Genomic DNA, 22227 nt, shown 5'->3' on the forward strand with positions numbered 1-22227 from the left:
AGCTATAGCTGTGTCAAATCAGAGTCATCAGCACGTAATATCGGGTCACAGGCATTAGTAAAATAAAACACTAAGATGCTGGGTGCAATCAAGCCAGTCTTCAGTGGTTTTCAGACCTGTTGTAGAATGGTAACTCTAAAATGTCTCCCCAAGCAGTGAGAAATAACCTGAGTACAAAGTAGTGCCCTTTGGGGGCAGGTTCGGCTGCTCTTCCTTTTTCAGTGAGATTGCATTTCTGTGTTGTGCTCCATCTGAGGATCTCAGAGTGCTTCACAAGCCTCACAAAGCCTTTGCTGGGCACTGTCATCGCAGCATTGTGACAGGCAGGGGTCGGTGCTCGTGGGCTGAGTTTAATGCACCATGCAAGAACAAAGAATTCCCCATTGCACCCTGCATTTCAATCCGAGTCCATCTTAATGCATCGAGAGCTGACTGGTGAAGGTCATTGGGCTTTACAGGAAGGAACGTAAGCTCTATAGAAATCCAGCAGTCTGCTTTCTAGTAATGTTCAATTTATACAAATAAACACAGTGCCAGTGACTGTGCTTCAGGAACGTTTGAGGTTGTGTAGTCATCTGTTGGGGTTGTTTTAAGTAGTATCATGGTTAGAGGTGGTTTCTTGAGCTTGCTGCTCATTGTGGGTTTTGCCATAGTCAGATGCAGAGCTCCTTTCTGCTGTCTGAGTGGTATTAGATGGATATGCCAATAAAGCAGAGGCTGCAAGTGACTCGTGGGTGGACTCCAGATACATTGTGAAATATGGAAAATGACAAAATGTTGAGACCTTGCCATTCCTGATCACAACTAAGAACTGAGCAGCAGTAAAGGTTAGCTGGCCTATGTGGAACAAGTCACATCTGGAAGGGTGATGAAGATGGAAGAGTTAGGAAGATATTCTTCCTAAAGCTTAATTTGCAGTGGGAGAATTAAGAGTGTAATTACATTTTTAATGGGGATAGACCTTTCCATACTGATAATTCGATGCAGGCTGTACTCAGTGCCAATTAACAGGAGCTGCATCAAGGTGTTTGTTTTTATGATGATAGCAACCAGGGGCTTCGAAAGGGTTATGACCACAGGGAGCTAAGTGATACCAAACGCAATCAGGACCTGCTCTGAAGAGCTCGCAGTCTTGGTCCTATGAGACGAGCATTAACCCCAATCATGTGTGAGATGAGGGTGAGATCAGTGGGATGAGCTGTGGGATGACTCGTGCTGTGGCTCCTGCTGCAGCTTGGTGCCCTCTGCTTTACTCACTGACAGGGAAGAGCGTGACCCCCAGGTCCGGTGGCAGGCAGGGGATTGCTGTGCTTTGCCTCTGCAAAAAGAAAGGACCTGGTTCACATTCTGCGTGGTTCCCACATTGCTCCCAGCTTCTCCTTCTACCTCTCCCTATAAAATCTCCTGCTTGGGTATCAGTGTCTGAGGTAAGAGCTGTGCTACGGCGCTTGGCCCTGCGCTAGAGCCTAGTTTATAGTCTTCGCTGCCTGTGCTTGTAGGAGGAGATGGAAGGGATGGTTCAGGAGATGCTGTGGGAGAGAAAAGAGACAGAATTAAAATGGACTTGGATGTCGTTCAGTGAAGCAGCATCCAAATAAAACCAGCAGACCATCCTATGAACTAAAGAGCAGAAGCTGGGGGAGCAGTGGGCCATGTGGGAGAGATCCCAAGTCCAGGCACATCCTTTCTTCCTGGGTTGCAGTGAGGCCCAGAGGGACTGGTAGGCATATATCAGTTCTTTCCACTATTATGCCCTTGGAAAATGCTTGCCCCTATATACTTTTTAATCCTTCCACTCTTAGAAGATGGCTCAACCTGCTGGCATCTGGACTTCATTTACAGAACATAATGTTTCTCCATCAGCATCTCTCTAATTTCCCTTGTGCAAGATGGCTTTAAAAAAGAAAGGAAAGAAAAAGGAAAAAAAAAAGAAAAAGAAAAAGCTAGATAACATGGTATAAATTTATATGGCTGAGAAACAGCAAAATATGCTATAAGAAGTGTAAGATCATAACTTGCAGAAGGAAACTGAAAGACATGATTACAATAGCTGTAAATAGCATGGTCCATTTGCTATTACAGTGCATAAATGCTTTAACGAAGAGCCATTGCCTGGCAGCAGTGTCCAGAGAGGTCAAAGGTGGACATGTGTTCATCTTATATTTTGTTCTGGTTGACAGCAACCAAGATGCTTTATGTGGGGCACCTCTACCCACTGCTAACTGTGTATGAGTCTTCGTGGTGTTACCCAGCACTCTTATGTTCATAGACACACAGTCACCACTCTTCATTTCTTTTTTTTCTTTTTTTCTTTTTCTTTTTTTTTTTCCAACTCTTGTGTTTGGTAGCATCTCAAAATCCACCTGGTATTAATTAATTAGTGGTATTAATTGAAAATCATGCCTTGTCTTTGGAAGATGTCTCCAGACTTCATAGTAAAGGAAGTCGACAAGGAGTGGCGTGGACTCAGATTCATTGTGATGCTTACATAGATCAACAAATCTAATTATGCCTTCTTAATCCTTTCCCCCTCCCAGTCCTCTTATTATGCTGACAGCAAAAAAAATGGGCACGTACGGTCTGGGACAGCGTGAATCACAGAGCTCATGTTGCCTGGGAGCACATGTCCTGGCAATGGGTCCAGGTTGAGACTGGGAGGTCCTGACTGGTACTGGACATCAATGGTGGTTCCTGCGGTGTAATCAGGAAAAGAAAGACATCATTCTTCACATCATTACTGAGAAAGCCAGATGGTCAGGCACAAAGCTCTTTTCTCAGGAAATATGGGAGACCTCTGTGGGTGGGGGTTAATGTCTTGGCTCCTCTTTGCTTCCTTCCTGCTCCCGCTCTCTGTTCTTTCAGCCTTTTTGCTCCCAAATGGTTGGGGTTTCAGCTAATAACCAACCACACTGTTCACCTATGTGTGTGTTTCACAATTACTGCCCTTATCAGGGTTTCCCATATAATTTGGTATATTGCAAGCTAAAATATGTTGTCTCCCTGCAGCTTGCATCAAGTCGGCTGCCTAAGTCAAGCTCCTGGCTGCTGTGAAGCACACAGAGCATACCCACTCCTATAAACTGTCCCTGGGCTTACATTTTCAGAGATAGGCTAGAAGGGAACCATTTGGGAATTGGACTTGGGTTGAGAACATCCGATATTTAAGCTACAATTCAAGCTGATCCTTCACTTCCCTCCTCCCAGGACCACGTTATCTTTACCAACATCCTCTAGAGGACAAAAATCCCCTTAAATGGCTTCATAATAAAACCCCTTTCTCAGCAGTGCTCCTACCTCCCAGCAGCATCTCCTGCAGCAAGCTGTCGATCCTTGCCACACCAAAGAGCTTGATGAACTGGACCTGCTCGATCATCTGCCAGGTGATGCTCTGCAGTGGGGGCAGCAGCAGGAGAATGTCACTGAAGCGGCCCCGGGAATCGTATTGGCGGTCATTGATGTAGTCCTCCAGATTGACCTGGACCTGGAAACGCATGTTCTTCACCTTCCCTGGCTCACTCAGGCCTTTGCAGTCTAGGGAGGGGTGAAAGAAATGAAGTGAATTGATGACCCTTGCAGCCAAGAAGCGTTATGCTGGCAACTATGCTCCAGGGAGGGAAAAGGCTGAGATAGAAATGACTCTGTGACAGTTATCTCTGTGTGCAGGTTATCTGGCAGATGTACAATGCACTGTCACTGCTTCATTTCTCAGATGGAATAGGCTATTTCAGTGCAAATAGAAAGAGCATAACTCAGATGGATGTATCTGGGTGCATGAGCGAAGAGGAAGGATTTAGAAACTGATCTGTGTTTGTTCTGCAAACTGCTGAGACTTTCACCCATGCATTTTGAGTCTCAATTCTTCTCACTAAATCCATGCAGGTTTAGAGCTTATCTGTTTAAATGTATGAGCTCTAGCACTAGGTTCTTCCCTTGATTTCATGTCTTTGAGCCATGGTCCCTCTGTTTTCCATGGACTGCTGGTCTAGTTTTGCTTAATCAAGTAAATATTCAAGGTGTGTTGAAGTAGACAATTTACAGCTTTCCACTCCTGATTTTCCTCACACCCTGAATCAGAAATTTCTGGCTACTCTACCATTTCCTTCAGTCTACAAAGAATGGCCAAGCACTACATTCTAGGGATCATCATGCCAAGAGATCAAATGGAATGGTTAGCAAGTTATTGTATGTCAACATGCAACTCCAAGGATAAGCCTACTTGTTAGCAGGAATGAATTTTACTTCCGTAGAACTTGGCACTCTTTTCTTTCAGATGAAATCATGGTGCCTCATTGTTGCAATGATCTAAAGCTTGAGATACCAATCAGCGGAGCAGCTAATTTGTCTAACAGCATGATAACACCATCCCTATACGGGTTTGCAGCAGGCACTTTGGCAAGCCAAAGATCATGATGTTTGTAGAACTCCTGTATCTTGATTTCAAATCAGAGAACACAGCAAAAAATGATTAATGGAAGATGGTACTCTAATTTTCCACGTAATAGATGCCAAAGACAAAAGGGCGTTGCTCTTTGCTTGGAATTGTTCCTCCTCCTCTCCTCCAAGCTACAGGGCAATACACCTAAAGCTGAATGTTCTGCTGAGGGGACAGTGTGCATGCTGTAGGCATTCGGTTGGGGGGAACCTGAGTGGGATGTTTGTGGAATGACAATATAAGGATGATGCAAAGCAAGTTTTTCTTTGCTTTATGTTTCCCTGCTCTCTTCTCCACCCTGGGCTGCCCAGCTCTGCTCTCGCTGATGCTGGCTGCCAGCAAGATCCATTAAGAGACATCCTTGATGTTTCTGGCTACTCAGTGCCCTGAACAGTCCACAGCTCTCTGTGGTTTTTAATTCTCATCTCAGAACTCTGATGGGTGCTTCAAACTGCTGCTCAGTCAACTAATTCAGCTAATGCATAATTCAGTATGAGCATATATGTCCTTAATAGGCATCTCTTTCATTTCAGACTAATGGGCTTTCCTGAAGCCACCTACAGAAGCAGCAAAACTCCTCTGAATTCTGCCAAGATTTGCACATCTGGCTGGAGCTACTATGTGCTAAATAGCAAAGTGTTCAGGAATAGGGTGAAATGCAGAGCTGTTGCCAAGGGGTTTTCAGCCTGGCTATCAGAGCTGCTCTTAGGAATGCAAAAGCAGGAGGAAGAGCTGCGTTTCCCCACCCATTGCCCTATTTCCCATATCCTCCTATAACACAACATCTCCTCAAGCCCTGTGCTTGCTCCTGCAAGCAAGAAAGTCACATACCTGGATCAAAGAAGATGATGGCTTTAAGGCATGCGTACTCGTTGTCATCGATCTGGATGTCCCTCAAGGGCTTCACCAGTTCATCTAAGATCCTGGTGGCCACACGAGCGATTTCTAGCTCTGGACAGTGCATTGGGATGATGAAGTCATTCCCTGGGGACAAGGGAGAAATTCAATGTTGAATGCACTGCAGAAATGGTCTCACCCATCGGTTGCCCAGACCTGGGCTGCCAGATAGTCCTACTGCTATGCAGAGTTGTGAACAACACCCAGGTTCACAATGGAAAAGCAAAGTGTGGATTTGACTCTTTGGTCCTTAGTTTTGCACATATCAGTGCATTAACACCATACTCAAAGTTTGTCCCATCTTCTGCTCTGATTTACAATTTTCAGCACCAATACTCAAATACCTCACTGTGCCCCGACCATCTGTTGCAAAACCATGACACAACTGTTTGAGATCCTGCTTAATAGAGAGGTTTTCCCAACAGCAGTTTCAAATCATAAGGGCACAGGTGTAAAAAATGATCTCAGTGGTCTTTTCCAACCATAATGACCCTATGAAAAGTCACAGTGTCTTTGTCTCTCCCTTTCTACTCTTCTCCAGAGGCCTCCTTGAGCACTTAATCCTGAGCCAGATGTGCAGTGACCTATCCAGGTTCTATGTGTGCAGATAATAAAAGCAGGAGTGCTTTCAGTACTTTACCTAATAGTAGAAAGTCGGTGTAGGGTATGGACCGCTTGGCTACCCCAAGGAGAAGGTGTTCCCCCGCGTGGGCTCTGAGCAAGGCAACCTGCAGACAGCACAGAAGAGAGAGGTCTTACTAGAACTTCAACTCAAAGAGCAAAAAGGGGGATGGACTTGAATTCTTAAGAAACAAATGGCTTTTATAGTCATCTACCGGGTTTTAGTAAAGGGAAAAGCTCACTGTCTGGGTCCCTGTGCACACTGGAGTGACCAGTTCTGTATTTCTGGGCTTTTAGGCTACTGAACTCATTGCCTTTGTCCTTTATTATTCTTCATCTCCTGCCAGTATGTTGCTTTGCAGAGTAATATATTGATACCAGATTTCCCCACTGAAAAGTACAGCTGAAAATTAGCACGGAAGGTAGCAGCACTACAGGGAAAGGCATTTGCCCATCACCTGGTCATCCAACGGCAGCTCGCAGAACGCAGGGATGTACTTGGCCCACTCCACCAGCACCAGCAGCTGCTGCTTCATGGACTCACACACATCATTGATGGTGGCCACTTTCTTCATTGCTATATCGGCGCTGTGCACGGGGCTCAGTGGCAAATACTGAAAGAGAAGCAATGCATACCCAGATGAGTGCAATCCTACCCCTCCCCACTCTCTTAGCCGAGTCTTTCCTCCGTAGCGATGGCTGCACACTTGTTCCCCAGGCAAAGCACCACGAGGTGGTGCTCGGTCCCAGCACCACGTCCCATCCCTGCTTCTTTCACAGCCTGTTCCATGTCCCCGTTCTTACAGCACTGGGGCTCAGCTTCGCAGCAAACCAGCAAAACGCATGAAATGCACTCCCCCCGAGGTGGGTGTCTGGGACGAAACTCATCCACTTTGATCTCTAAAGAGCTGCACGGTGGGCAGAGAGTTAAAATGTAATGATTTTTGCAAGGGAAATGGATGCATTGTTGCATGTAATGTGCAACATCTGGACCACATGCCTCAGTGGCGAGAGGCGATTTGCATAACAATTTAAAGGACACTCAGGGCGAAATTCGTTGTGAAACCAGAGAGCAATCAGCGTCTGTTTAAGACAGCAATTTTGTTAGCTTTATTTTTTTTCTCCCTGGTAAAAACGAAGTAACAAATAAAAGATGCAATTGGCCGTGATGGGAACATTGTGTTCTGGCCAGGACACATTGTGCAGAGAGAGCTGCTGAACTTCTGCCTGAACTTCGGAGAGCTTTTAGGGTGCAGCAATAATTGGGGTGGGGGCAGAGGGGACCCGGGGCATCCCTCAGAATTGCAGCTCTGCATCTCACACCTCAAAGGCTGCGTCTTGTTTGGGGGTTGCCCTTGGGTCTCCTACCTGCTGTGCCATTGCCTCGGCCTGGGTGAGCACACTGATGGACAGCGAGCCGTTGTCTTCATAGCTGCTCCTACGGATGCTGATCCTGTCGCGCTCATTCTGCACCGCTGCAAAGAGAGCCGGGGATCAGAAGTCTCCTCATTAAAGAAGCTCAGAAGGAAAGAAACTTCAATTCAACCCACTGCTCTCCGTTACAGCCATTGGCCCTGCCCACCCCATTGGTCCCTTCTCAGGTTCCCTTCAGGTTGGATATTAGGAAAGATTTCTTCTCTTGCAAGAGCGGTGACGCACCTGCACAGGCTGCCCAGGAAGGTGGTGGGATCATCATCCATGGAGATGTGAGCCATGAGGATGTGGCACTGAGAGATGTGCTTATGGCATGTTGGGGTGGGTTGGGGCTGGCTGGGGGATCTTGGAAGTCTTTTCCAGCCTTGATGATTCTGTGATTCTTTGCTCAGGACACATTTCTCCAGATTTCCCCAAACATGGGATGGAAAAGCTGCCTGGTTTATGGGCTTTTGTCAGCTTGGGTCAAACCTCTTATCTGTGTTCCTAACAAGCCCCCGATGAGAGGCCAACAAAGTGAAAGGGCAGAAAACAGGCAACAGCAGCAAAATCAATACTTCCCATGACGCATAGAAGCCTGCTGCTTGTTTTCCAGGATCTGGCACTCAGCTTTGCTGGCAGTTGAACAGGGTGGGCTGGGCACGGGGCTGCAAGGGCTGAGACACCAGAGCCATTTTTAGGTTTTACACCTCAGAGCCACTTTTGGTGGAGTCCATTTGGAAGAGGCACTCTGCACGCACGTGTAGCAGTGAAGCCTCTTCAGTCTGAGACAGTTAAAAGGTGATTTAAAGAAAGATGAGTGGTCACTTTAAATACATCCATAAGCTATAGTTAATCTTCAGAACAGATTAACCCTTCACTGCTTGTTTTCTATACACCAGGCAGCATCCAGCTTTGAACAGAAAGAAGCCAACCCAAAGCCAACCTTTTCCTGGCAGGTCTCTGCCCTACTTCTCCCATCTGGCTCCATAGCAGATGCTCTCTTTGGAATGAATAGGCTCTTTTTACCCACTCCCAAGACAAGATAATTTTCCCATAGTAATCAATAAACACAATAACATAGGTCCCACAAACCTCTCCTGCTCCCCTATGACAGACTCCTTTAAGAGCCTCCAGCTTGTTTTTCACCAGTCTGCTTTTATGGCACATATTTCAGTGCTTTTCTCATGCCCTGATAAGCTCAATCTCAAGTGTAAGTGGACGTCCTGGTTGACTTTCTCAAGGTGATTTGGGTGTTGTCACTGAAAGTACCCAAGATGCTGTGGAATTAGATACAAAAGGGAGTTAATGTTTTACCTGTACAAAAATAATTTATTGCTATGTGGTAATTATATTGCTATAATTATTGTGCTTGTAAAAAGCAAGGTGTAGGTCATGGTGGCAAGGCATGGCTGTGCAGAAGGTGCTCTGGCCTAGATGTGATCTTGGCTTTGCTGACAGTAAGAAAGGACTAAAACTCCACTATTTCCAGTATGTGTCCAGCAAGCCACACTCCCCATCCTTTTTCTCTCATGCTGTACTCAATTCGTGCTCTGATTTCCAAAGCCAATGAATGGAAAGACCTGGATCAGGCTGATGGCTGAGGGATAGCCCACAGAATTATAGAATTATTCAGGTTGCAGAAGACCACCAAGATCCCCAACCCAACAACAACCCAATCCCACCAGTGCCACACTGCCATGGTTCTGGAACACCTCCAGGGATGGTGACTCTGCCATCTCCCTGTGTCATCTGTGCCAATGCCTGATCTCTCTTCCACAGAGTATTTTTTTTCCTAATATCCAACCACGATGCACACGGCTCCGCTCCCCCACCCCAAACAGCTCAGCATCCCTGCAGGCAGACGGGTGCCAGGGATGAGAAGAACCCCTGCAACCCCACGCAAGGAGACGTCAGTGAGAAAACGTCCCTGTGATGCTGTTGCTCAGGGACAGCGCGTCTCTGACCTCGACTTCTCCCCAGGGAATTTGGAGGGAGGGCAGAACGATGCCCGCATCTCCCTCCAAGGAATTCACCACATGTCTCAGGCTGTGGGAAGCAGAGGAGAAAACAAACATCTCCTCCATCTGACGTTTCCATACTCGGAGCAACCCCGGGTCCTTTTGCCATGAGCACACTGAGGATGCTGGCATGCGGAGCGCTCGCTGCGGCTCTTGGGCAAACAGTGGTGTGTTTGTGGGATTGCAACAATCCCATGTTTCCCAAACATTTTGTCCTTGCTGCCTTGCCACATCAGTACAGAGCACGTGACAAGGAACCTCTGGAGAATCCAGTAGATTTGGGCACAGGCATTGATTTGAAGCCAACAGCAACAAACTAGTAGTTTTCCATAGGAATTGCAGATGATAAAGCTCTCCTTTGCCACCTGCCTACATAAGAGATGCCATTATTACTCTGCTAAAACAATCCATATTTAATGCCAATCTGGTAGGAATTGTGCTAATTAATGAGCAGCATACAAGGAGACAGCAGGAGAAGGAGCTCCGAGTGCTCCATTGGAGCTCACAGAGTGCCCATCTCTACTGACAGATTCACTCCTTGTTGCTGTATTAATTTCTATGCACAAATCATTTTTTTCCCCCATACTTTCTCTGATTTCGTAGGGGTGGTGTATTTTATTTGCACATAAAAGCCAAAGGAACATGCACATTTAATCCTTTCACATGCTGAGGGATGGTTTATGGCCATCAAAATGCTTTACCTTTTCCATCTCTCTTTGCAATGCACTGCAGTCCGAGAACTCTACAAGTTGGCAGAAAAGATGTGCAAACAAAAGGCATGAAATGCTAACAAAACCATTCCATAAACCTGTCTGATTTAACAATAAACAAATAACAGCTTCAGGTCCGCCCACTGTGCAGTGGTAGTAATCATTCTTTTTACTTCTGCATAAAACCAGAGGAGCTCATGTACATTCATAAATTTCTTTAAAGGGGACAAGAGGTTAAATATTAACCTCTTTCTTCACCAGCAAACTGCATCCTGACAGTGCGGTGCTGGACATTTCAAAAGGCACCAAGGTTATTAGCTCAGCTCCACATGAGCTGGTGGCCAGGCTCATTGGAGAAATCACAGCCTGCTCATTTGTTCAAGGTTGAGCATGGTGACAAATAGCTGCTAAAAATAGCTTTGGGGAGTGTTTAATATCAGATGCACTCCTTGTTCATAGATGGTTTCCTGGTCAAAAATCTGTCTGGTAGTATTGTGTGAAACAGTAGAGATCAAACCTTGTGCTATGCAAAGAGAGGGAAGTAGAGAGAAAGCCAGAAAATGCACGGAAGGGATGGAGATGTCAGAGTGTACATCAACTGCCCTGAGGCACTGCCCTGACCTTCACCACACACCAAGAGAAAGGGAGCAGATCTGCAACTATCCGAGATCTGGAGAGCATTCAAGCAAGTCTTTTCCTCACAGCTTGTCCTGACTTCAACGAGTGTTTGCTTATTAAAATGAGTTATTGATACGAAAAAATGTGATAGGAGTAGGAGTGTTCCTAAACGAGCTAATTTCTAGGAAATCTGGAGACTTTTCTACAAGACTCATGTGTTGGCCCTTCTTTACTCTCGCTGTTGACAATGGGACCTGGATCCCTTCTCATGGCACAAGCAGTGGCTGGATATTTTGGGTGTTTCTTTGCCAAAATTTCTCACTAGAGATATAGGGCTCAAGTGTGAGACATCTTTTCAAAAAGCAGAATCAAATTCAGAGTGCTCAGACAGCCATGCACCTGCCCCTATAGACAGGTCAAGCTTTTGCGTCATACAGCTTCTCCTTTGGACAGAAATTCCCATTTTACCAGGCTGGCTAGCATAGCCACTCTCATTCTCTTATCCAACAAAGTTGTTTCCAGCATGGAAAGGAGGAGAAAAAGATCCAAAAGTGTCGCATCATGTCTTACAGCACAAGAAGATCAGAAAAGAAGAAAAATCACTCTGGATCCAAAGCTCCAGCTTATCCATTAGTTCTGCCAGGCTAAGGACACGTAGAGGACAGCAAGTTTTTCAGTGCTGCACACCACACCATGGAGCAGCAGGTCAGCATGGTGCCAGCCACTGAAACAGGCAAAGTGACACAACCCCACCTCCACGCCCCAGGTGTATTGTCACACCCAGGCTGGGAAAAGGATCGTTTCCATCTTTTTTCTCTCTACGGTGAATAAATAAATAGTGCTGTTACCACACCCTGGAAAGTCTGATTGCTGTTACGAAAGCTGGTTGAAAAATGATGTGCCAGAGAACAAGTGTCAAAGCGCTGTGTGCCAGCGCCGGGACGACTTGACACACTGAGTGTGGATGTCGTGGATCTGGCACAAATTGGTGCATACCACTGAAACATTTGTATAAACACTTTTATCATGCTGCTCTACCCCAAGACACGGCTTCTCTTCTTCCCTTATGCTTCGCAGTACTGTTTAATATTAATCCAGAACCAACCTAAAGCAAACAACGGCGTTCTTTTTGTACACACAATTGTGCAAGAAAATTTCTTTCTGAGTTCTGCACACGTGTTCTGGATACAGCTCTGGTCAGCTAGGCTAATTCCTACAGAGCAGTTGCTCAAGGTGCTTTAAAACCTTCTGTACCAAACACATGAGCAGTTTGTGAGCACACAACCTGACCACGCACTCATAAAATAAGTTTCAAGGAATGTGGCGATGTGGAACTTGGAATGCGTCATCATGCATCAAGCTGCAATCAATAATGAAGGAATGAGCCAAGGTTTTATAACTTTTGCCATAAAACAAATAAAAATCACGCTTCAGATGAAAGAATGGAGCTGATAACCAGATTTCAGCCTTTCCAAACTGTGGAGTTTGCTGCATTGGTGATTGGCTCAATCCTCATCTAGAACTGAGAGCAGATTTGGTTGGCTAATATTACTATGATAACTACTTTTTTCCCAGCTTTGTATTTACTCCATTTCTCCTAAACTAAACCAGCAGGCATTTTAGCTTCAACCATGACCTATCCAAATTGCAAGAAACCCTGTTCTCCAGGAAAACAGATGGTCAGGGATTTGGAAAGAGATTCTTGTCATCGTTGGTGAAAAGTTATGAATTACCAGAAATGAGTGAAAAATTTCCCATTGGTTTCTGTGGAATTGTGATTTCACCCCTTAGGTAAAGGGCAAATTTGGTGGCAATCCCTCTCCCAGTATTGAATCACCTAAAGAGAGAAGCCTCCCGGGATGTGTGGATATTGGCACAAAGCTGTAGCTGAAATTCCCATCTAAAGAGATGGAAAATGGGGTTTTCAGCTGCAACAAGAGCCCTCTCACTGGGGAACACAGCATCAGCTCAGACAAGAGCTGCTGCTTCCCTCCACCACCTCCCACAAATGGAGCAAGGCCAGAAACAGCAGCAGGCAGCCTTCTCACACCTACCTTCTTTCTTCATGCCGGCTCTGAAGCACTTCTTCAGCCTGCAGTACCTGCACTGGTTCCTCTTGTCTTTGTCTATCACACACTGTCGGCTGAACCTGGAAGGAGATGGGAAAGATGGAGCAACATGGCCTGTGCCCTGCTCACCCTGAGCAGCCCCAACCCCAGGACTCATGAAGGAGCCAAAGGCCTTGGAGGGAATGGGTGGAATCAGTGCTGGTTTGGCCCCACTCCCCATCTTCCCACTGCCAGCTGGGAATGCAGCAATTTCAGACCATCTACTCCACGAGGACTGTGATGGTTTTGGCTGTTGAAGTGTGATGGTGACACAAGTTGGGCTGGTGGTTAGCGGAGTTGGGATCTTCATCTCCCACTTTCAGATGGCTATCAGGTGTCTAGTTTGGACCAGTTTGTTGACACTGTCTTACTTTGCAGAGAATAAATTCTCCATGGCCCATAAACCCTTTTGTGCCTATAGTCTACTTTTGAGGTAAGTGGCCTTCACATTTCTCTTCATTTCAACAGGAGATGGAGAAACATCCAAGTGATGGCCCATGAAGGCTAGGCCACTATGGATGAAGGGATGGAAGAGGGATCTGTTGTGCAGGGAAGAGGCAATGTGGGTTGCTCCGGGGCCATCATTAGGTTGTAAAAGCTGAGGCACATTCCCAGGCTGGTAAAAAGCCAAAGGTACAAAAACCCAAAGGCTTTCCAAGGAATTCAAGTCTGCGATAAACAACAGAGCTTTGAGCTGGGCTAAATACAGCACGGCTCACCAAATAAGGATTCACAGACAGGCAAGCATTTACCATTTGCTTGGCTTACACACTGCAACTCCCCAGGCTGCCAAATGTCACAGTGATTCATCGATTCCTGGGGAGGGGCAACAATTATGCTCCCAGGAGAGCAAGAGCCAAAATTTCAAAGAAATCAGTAGTAGCTATTCAATCCTCCTGACAGGATCCTGCAGTGCATGGGATGGGCACCGTGCAGGTGGAGTCTGATATCAGATTGGGTGTCTTTTGTGGCTGATGTGACCTGGAGTGATAAATATCCCAGGAGCGTTTTGACAAAAAGAGCAACTTGCATTACAAAAATATGGAACTCCTTTAAAAGGAAGAAGAACTCTGGAACAAAAAGAAAACTTCCAGGTTTTAATCATAGATTAAAAGTTTGAGGGTGGGTTCAAGTTTTTTTTCTCTTCCTCCTGTGCTAAAATAAACACCGTTTTTCCAAGGCCAACCAAGATAGCTGCTTTATAATTTATGGCATCCTCCTGGAAAAAAAATCTCTCCAATGTGTACCTGTGTGCCAAAGTGGCTGTGAATCATCACTGGTCCATGCTACATTCTCGGAATAATTGTAAAATTATCAGTGATATGTAAGCATGCATAATTCAATGTGTCTGAAAACAAAGATGGAGAAGCTGTGGTGACTCTGGAAGTGACGGGTTCTTGGATGCCTATTGCTTTCACGTTGTTACCAGGAAAAACAAGACTTTGAGAAGATATCTCTGAAGCTTTGGTCCTTTTTCACCCTTCGCTTTCCCTTGCTGGTTTGTGATGAGGTTGTGGTGTCACTCCACATCCAGAGGCTGTACTCTTATGCAAGCCTCATGACCCTATTTCTCCCCTGAATCACACCACGACAGTATGAACTCACAAAACAGATTGCACAGTGTCATGAAAGGTGCCAGCGTCCAAGATGAGATAGGACATAGCTTACTCCTTAGGTCCCTATCTTCTGGCCACAAGTTAAACTGCATCATTATTGTCAGCATTCACGCCACAGTAATGCAACAAAAGGGATGGGGGGGCCTCACTGTACAAGTTGATCACTGCCCACTTACTTGCAGTATCAATGGCATTTAAATCTCATAGAGTAGGCAGGTACCTGCAGGAATAGACATGGTTCTTGCGGACGCTCCTCCTGAAGAAGCCTTTGCAGCCATCACAGCTGGATGCCCCGTAGTGTTTGCCCGTCGCCCGGTCCCCGCAGATGGAGCAAAGGGAGCCAATGCCGTTGTTGAGCAGGTTGGTGTTGGCTGATTCAGCTGTGATGGTCTCTGCAGGCATTGAACAGCGCCCGTTGGCCTCCTCTGTGATGGAAACCAGAATCAACAGACAGCAGGTTGGTTTTTGTCAGATAAATCATGCGCTGAGCCCGCCCCTTACCCGCGTGTGCACGCACTGTGTGTTTTGCTGGTGAAACCTCCAGATGGAAGCCATGCTGTTCTCAGCCTCAGCTGGCACTAGCTCACTTGGCTTTGCTGCTGGATAGTGGTATTTTTCTTAGCCTCAGTGAGCAGGGAGACTTCAAGGCTTATAACCCAATGCGTTCATGAGAACTGAACAATTACTGCTGCTTTTCTTGACAAATCATAGAATCATATGAGTTGGAAGAGATCTTTAACGGCCATCTGGTCCAACTTCCTTGCAATGAACAGGGACACCTACAGCTCCATCAGGTGCCTGGAGCCCCATTTAGTCTGACCTTGGGTGTCTCCAGGGATGGAGTGCCCATCACATCTATGGAGCAAATTCTGCCAGTGCTTCAACACCTGTACTGCAGAAAACTTCTCCCCTGTATCCTACCTAAATCTCCCCCATTTTAGCCTGAAATCATTTCCCCTTGTCTGGTCACAACAGACCCTGCTAAAGAATTTGTCTCCTTCTTTCTTATAGCTCCTTTAGATACTGAAAAGCCACTCTCAGGCCCTCCTGGAGCCTTCTTTCTCCAGGTTGAAGAAAAGGCTCTGGGGAGACCAGATGCAGAGAAACCTTATCTGGATGCGAGATATACGCTGTTGAGGGATGGAGAGCCATCTCCCCAGTTAGACAGCTGAAGAACATGATCCAAAGCCTGCACCACAAAAAGCGTTGGAAGAAAAACATTGTTAGCTCAAATAAATAGAAAGCAGAGAAAAGAGAGAAGAAACAGGAAAGATGAATTACTTCATGCACACAATAGAAGTGAAAGAAAGACACCTTGGGGTCACCTCTGCAGCTGGGAGAGAGAGACAGAAGCTCAAACAAGAGTCACTTTCGTTCCCCTCAATGTGGTTTCTCCTCTGCTTTACCCACTGAAGAGGGCCATTACGTTCCACTGCTTACAGAGGAGCACAGGAGGATCGACCTTCTAAATCTGACACCTAAAATTATGTCATATGAATGCCCACTGTTTGCACCCACTCATTTGGGGCAGGAATAGCTCTGCCTGGGCTGTGTGTATACACTGCTGAAAGTTCCCCATTAAGCTTCTCCCCTGGCCTTAACCACCAGACTCACTGCCCTCTGAATCCCTCTGAATCCTCCTAATTCGAGGCAGAGCTTGGGTGAAAAGAAAAAAAAAAAAGAGGGAGAGACATGAGAAGATGCAGATGACAGTGTTTACATCTTGCTGAGAGAAGGAATGTTTGTGGAGTCTGTCCTGACCTGAGCACTCACTGCAGGATGGTTTTGTGAATTTATCACTCCTCTGGGAGTGTGTTCTTTGCTCCAGAGGAGCTGATCTCGTCCTGCAGTGACCTAGGGAAGGCTCTGGGACAAGAGAGCTGAGCAGAAAGGGAACAGCTCAGCTGATGTTGTATTGAACAATGAGAAAAATGAGAAAATTACTTGAGGGGGAGGAATTGGTACTTGATGTGGGCAGTCTAGAGAATGTTTTCTAATGCATAATGTGTAAAAATATCTTTGGGTCATCCTCACGCAACTTATATATAAATACACAGAAGGAGAATGTTATTTTTATATGTAAATACTCATCAAAAATTTATAGCGAAAATATTTACTATGCAATGAAAATCGTAATAAAAAGCCCCCTGAAAAGCCAGTAAGGCTTGATTATTTTTTTTTAATGGGAATTTTGTTAGCTAAGGCTGAGATGAAGACATTTTTAGCTAAGACTTCACAAATGCAAAGGTCAGATTTCTTTTTGCATCCTCAGAAAGACTTTTTCATTTCTATTTCACCTTCTAACACACAGGTGAGCAAATGAGTGTGTTGGAGTGACCTGGGAGCAACACAAGAATTAAAAATGACAATACTGAAATAATTCTTGGGTTGTAACGACAGGAACTGTGATTTACCTGTTGCCATAACCCATGTGCCATGCTGCAGCTCTGACATTCATCACTAGTTAAGTGCAAACAGAGTCCATGTGAGAAGTGCTTAATGGTAATTCAAATTGATTTTTAGATGTTTTTACATTGATTCTATATTTAATATATATATATAATATTTAATATATATATTTAATATTGATTTGATAACTTTAAGTAAGCTGTACTGGAATACTCCTTCAAAGGTAGCTGTACTGCTAAACATTTGTGCTTCTGTTGCTTCATCTGTTATTTTTTTGAAGGAATATATGAACAAAAACAAATACACCAAAATGTGCTGGATCCCATTAAAAAAAATTGCACAACAGAAATAAAGATAAGAAAGCCAATTTTCTCCTCACTCCACCCGTGCTCTACTGACTTCAGAGGAATCAAGCCAAGGTCATACAATTTGGTTCTCAAATAGACTCTTCATTCTTCAGTTGGGTCAAGATTGCAAAATGATGCTGGAAAAGCATTTGTTCACCAGAAAAGGGTGTTGTTTTGTACCCTGCATGGGAGCAAGACATGTGAGGAACTGTGTTAGGTAAGAAATTGATATTCTGGTCTTAAATCTGGTACATATTGGAGGCATAGTCACCAGCTGCAGGTGAGGACCCATGGAGCCAAAATTTGCCCCCCTCTGCTACAGTTTTGTTGGGTGGCTGTATGTTCAGGCAGATTATAGCTAATAGTTCAGTCCCCCATGTCCTCTTCAGCTGAGCTGGATGAGAGTAGAAATTTTTAAAGATAAAAGAAAGCCACAAGCTGGCATGCATATGTCACTTGCAATGATTAATTTTAATTACAAAATCCTGTCGCCAGTTAATCATGAGTTCCTAATGAGAATTAGCTCAGAAAAACAGAAAGGACACAAACAATATTGCGTGCATCCAGTAACTTCTGCTGGGGCTTTCAAACCTACTCAGTATTTGGGGAATGTCTGGCTTTTTCCAGAACTAATCACTGCTAAGAAAGGCAGAGGAAAGCCAGGATCCATGCTATCATTGTTGCATGCCTGTGAAATCAGCTGAAAACTGTAGGTTCTTTCCTTGAGCCCTTACTGACACAAGACAAGGACCTGCTCAACACATCATGGAACACACTGTGCCTCTCCAGAGGTGTTGCTGCCTGACATTCATCACCGAGATGTCCAAATGTATTCAGTCATCTGAACCAAGCTTGTGACTATCCTCACCACCCCAGGGAGAGATGCTCAGAAATGGATCAGTTATAGATGTTCATGGCTGTGATACAACAGAACAACTCTCAATTCATGCCAGCACAGTACCTCTGAAATTTCTGCTGGCAAGGTGAAGATGAGGATGCTCTCCAAGCAAAGACCATAACTCGTCTTCCATTGATTGGGTCCTGAGCTGAGCTGAAGACCTGTGGTTGTGACCAAACTCCTCATTAGGATCATCCCTAAAGTTTCAGCTTCATGCCTTTTGTGAGCTATGGGTTGATGGTTGGACTAGATGATCTTAGGTCTTTCCAACTTTAATGACTCTATGATTCTATGTATGAGCAACATGCAGCACAGGAACCATAGCCTAACTGGATTGCTGAATTTGATTATTTAAGAGTCTTTCCCAACCTAAGTGATTCTATGCTTCTACTTAGCTATGATAAGGGTATCCCAGTGTATTTGTCAGCTTTAGGGCCAATTAAACTTGCAAACTTGAATGCATATAACTTTTTGTTATGTATTGCATTAATATGTGAGCCGTTACCAAACTGGGGCTGCAGTGAAGATGACAATATTTACAATAATAAGAAATAACAGTGAGGATGCTGCTAGGGAATGGTATCTGGCTTCCATTCAGAGCTGAAGATCAGCATACCTGACCCCTCAGACCTTTTTTCTGCTTTTCCTTTCAGTTATGCTATTGGTTGCCAATCTCATTTCACACCAAGCAGTGCTTCCCGGATTTCCCTTCCATGCACCAGAAATCCAAGCCAGTCTTGGCCTGTGGTTCTGATGCACATCATTTGCACTTTCTAATGGGCAAATGTTCTGAGATGGTTTTTTCATGCTTTCAGCCAGTTCAAGGTGCAGTGGAGTTGGGAACAGGGTTTTGCCAACATTTGCCAAATTCTCAAGGTTCAGTGCTGTGTTTGAGTGCTGGGAAAGGAAAACAAGCACTGCAGTGGGAGAAAATTTGACTAAAGAATTAGTGCAATATTTTAATACTGCTTCATATTTTAAGCAAGATGACAACTCTGACAAGAGCATAAGGAAGTGGGTATTAGCAGCACATAAAAAAACCAAGTGAGAAGATGGCTTGCAATGCCAGCCAATGTAAAGGAAACAAGTTTCTACCAAATGGGCAAGTTTCTGCAGTTACAACATGTATTTTATAAAGGAAATGAAGGATTAACATTGATTTTCATTGACTTCCTTTTGCTTTTCTTTCTATTTAAAACAGGTAGTTTTTTAAACTTCCCCTCTACTCCCGTAATGGATTCTACTCTTATTTTGAACTGTTTGGCAAATTATGACGCACGTAGGGGTGGAAGATTCAAAATGTATCTAGGCACATCTCAGAACTGTAGCTTCTGAATCTTAGCCGTCAAATCATTCCACATCATCAATTAACCCCAGATTTTGATGAAATAATAATATTCCAAAGAAGAAAAGAGTTGTTTTTAGGAATGAATTGCCTCATTTGAAAACATTCTATTTTTCACTTTCACATCACTCAGCATGTAAGCAACAGTTCTGATACCATTAAAGTTCCTGTGGCACCCCATCCTGTTCATGCTTATATAATACAGTAAAATTGCAGTTCAGTTTAGTAAAGGAAGTAAAGAATAATTTCACTCAATGAGGTAGATTTGGTTTTAAACAAATCCATTACATTTTTTAAACTATCTAAAAGAAAATAATTTCTTGATTCCAACAATTTTAAAATATTTTTGAATCTCTGTGAACTTTAGTTTTTGAGTTATCTACAGGAGATGACTTGTTTGGTTAGCCGTACATTTCCAGGCATGGACATCTGAGGTCTTTTTTCAAGTTATTTTCACAAACTGTAGAAGAGGACACTTACCCAAGACAAACAAGCTAATTTCAAAACAGCTAGTTCCTGAGAGAACCAGTTACTCATTAACAGCTAAACAAATAACCCAACACTGATCAAGATAAACTTCAGAAAGACTCAGCCTGTCAGTTCTACTGAATGAAAAAAAAAAACATAAAGAGCCCCTAGCAGGTTTTGGTAATTAATTTGCAAAATTATATTGAATTTTGAGGAGATTTATACCACTCTAAAAAGTAAAAAGTATCTTACTGTTCAGCAGAGTGATAAAGTGAAATATCTGCATTAAATGTCATTTTTGGAGTAGAGTGGTGTCTCAAAACCTTCCCACAAAAATAAGAAGTAAGATCTGTATCTAGCAAAAAAATAATAAAATAATAATAATAATAATAAAAAGAACGATCCTTCTTGGGACAGAGAGAAAACTTTTCTTGAAGCTAATTTTAAATTCTGAATTCTTCGGGCCTTTTTACTTCATTTTTCTCCTGAGAAATTCCCTTTCCCACTATAATAATTCCAAACATTTTATGTTGTAGATAATAGCCCTTTAGAAATGTTGATTATTTTTTGATGAGGAGTCAACTAATGAGAAAATGTGAGACCATAAAAATCCCATCTCCATTTCACTAAGCTTCTTAAGAAGTTAAATGAAATATTGCCAAAACTCTCCAAAGGCATCACCAACATTAGAATCTCAGTTACATGATTGGTTTTATGCTGTACAACTCAAATGTCCTCTGCTTTTCAGGCAGTGAACAATTAATGTCACAGAATAGTGTTTTCTTTAATCTAGAACACCTTTGACTGCACAAATCCCAAATATCACACAATATGCTTTAATTCTGTGACCAAAGAGAAGGTCTTCCTTTATTGAACTTAATGAATCCCAGCCACATTCTTTATGTGTCCTAAGAGCTAATAGACCATTTTGATACCAAGATGCCAAAAATAAGTCAAGTGATCCTTTGGATATTGCTTCTCAATCTAAGTATCTATGAACAAGTATCGGATACATGGTATATTGTGTGAATAGCCATGCGGGTGTTTTTTTTTTTTTTCCCAACAGTTAAATAAGAACCCAAACCATATATAGGAGTGAAACATAAATTTTAAGGCAGAAATATCGATAATAACTTTTTGCATAAGTCATGTAGGGAGCCAAATGCGTGGTATGCCATCAAGAGCTCCACCGGCATTAGCAGTATCTTGTAGGCTCTTCAGGACATGATGCTTCGCAGACCAAGGAAATGAATAACTCCAAAAGGACCAGGAAGTGAAACCATCCCATTTCAGCCCAAATATTACTGCCGATCCAACCGAAGTTGGAAGGTCAGCTGCTTAAATACTGCCTCTTCACCCTTTGCCCCACACCTCCTACCTACCTGCCTGCCCTACGCTTTCAGCTTTTTAACAAAGGCGGTAGAGGTTATTACAGAGGAAGCGAATAGGAATCTCACCAGTGTTGTTTGGAAGAACCCGAAGGTTTTCAAATTCTAGCATGGTATAAGAGGAATCCAAGGAGTCGACGTAATCTGGCATATCCATGTCCATGATGGACTGACACAGCTTCATTATTACTTGTCAACTGCAAGGGAAGCGGCAAAAACAGCCCTACTGTCAATCACGGCCAAGTTTTCCTCTGCAAAGAGAGACACCCCAGCCCACTCCGTGACAAATCATTACCTAGCTCTGCCCACAGTCCCCTCCCCGTGCCAGCAGAGAAGGGACGAAACCTTTCCTTCTTGCTTGCAGTCCCCTCCCTTCCCGGGGTGCATCTGCGCTCTCAGTCCTGATAATATGGTACAGATAAGGCCTAGACTCAAACAACCTGGATTGCATCTTTGGGTCAATACAGCCCAGTTTATGGCCATTCCTGCGCAAACATTTTGAAAAGGACTGCAGAGAGGCGTTCACATATGCACTGCTTTTCCCGTGCCACTGCAATGTCACCTTGCTTGGCTACCAGCCCTTGGGAAAAGATCAAGTGATGTCACTTGAAGCTGCTGAAGCCATGAGTCAGTGCCACCACTGGCTGATGACCGTTAAGATAGATCGGTGTTCAGAGCTTGAGGCATTGCCAAGAGAACATGGATCACATCCCGACGTACGACTGGAAGGGGAAAATGAGGAATCATTACAGCCAGATGCATGCTTTCACCCTGCCCCACGGACAGAGGAAAGGTAATTTCTCTCACCAGTCCTATTTCTCCATCCTTCTGGCTCCAATTTCTCAGAACTCCCACTAAGCTGCAGTTGCAATTTGCTGGGGCAGAAGATTTCAAGTGATGGTAAATGATGGAAATGGAAAAGGCTGGAAAGAACCA

General features: G+C 44.2%; 1 protein-coding gene across 3 annotated transcripts; it reads right to left on the reverse strand.

Annotated features, from left to right (window-relative positions):
* Positions 1-1392: 1392 nt before the first annotated feature.
* LOC306950866 (hepatocyte nuclear factor 4-beta-like) lies at positions 1393-21475 on the reverse strand (the record flags this gene model as incomplete). 3 transcript variants are annotated; one of them, XM_079541260.1, is made up of 10 exons in its annotated part: positions 1393-1529; positions 2578-2691; positions 3295-3531; positions 5264-5416; positions 5970-6057; positions 6409-6564; positions 7319-7425; positions 12767-12861; positions 14657-14816; positions 21361-21475. In XM_079541260.1, 10 exons carry the CDS (start codon positions 21473-21475, stop codon positions 1393-1395), a joined length of 1362 nt encoding a protein of 453 aa, XP_079397386.1. The 3 variants fall into 3 exon arrangements, with proteins under 3 accessions (XP_079397386.1, XP_079397385.1, XP_079397384.1); XM_079541259.1 differs by having other exon boundaries at positions 14657-14828; XM_079541258.1 differs by having other exon boundaries at positions 14657-14861.
* Between the last annotated feature and the right edge of the window lie 752 nt (positions 21476-22227).

This window comes from Tetrao urogallus (genome assembly GCF_951394365.1).
Source record: "Tetrao urogallus genome assembly, chromosome: 12".
Lineage (NCBI taxonomy): Eukaryota > Metazoa > Chordata > Aves > Galliformes > Phasianidae > Tetrao > Tetrao urogallus.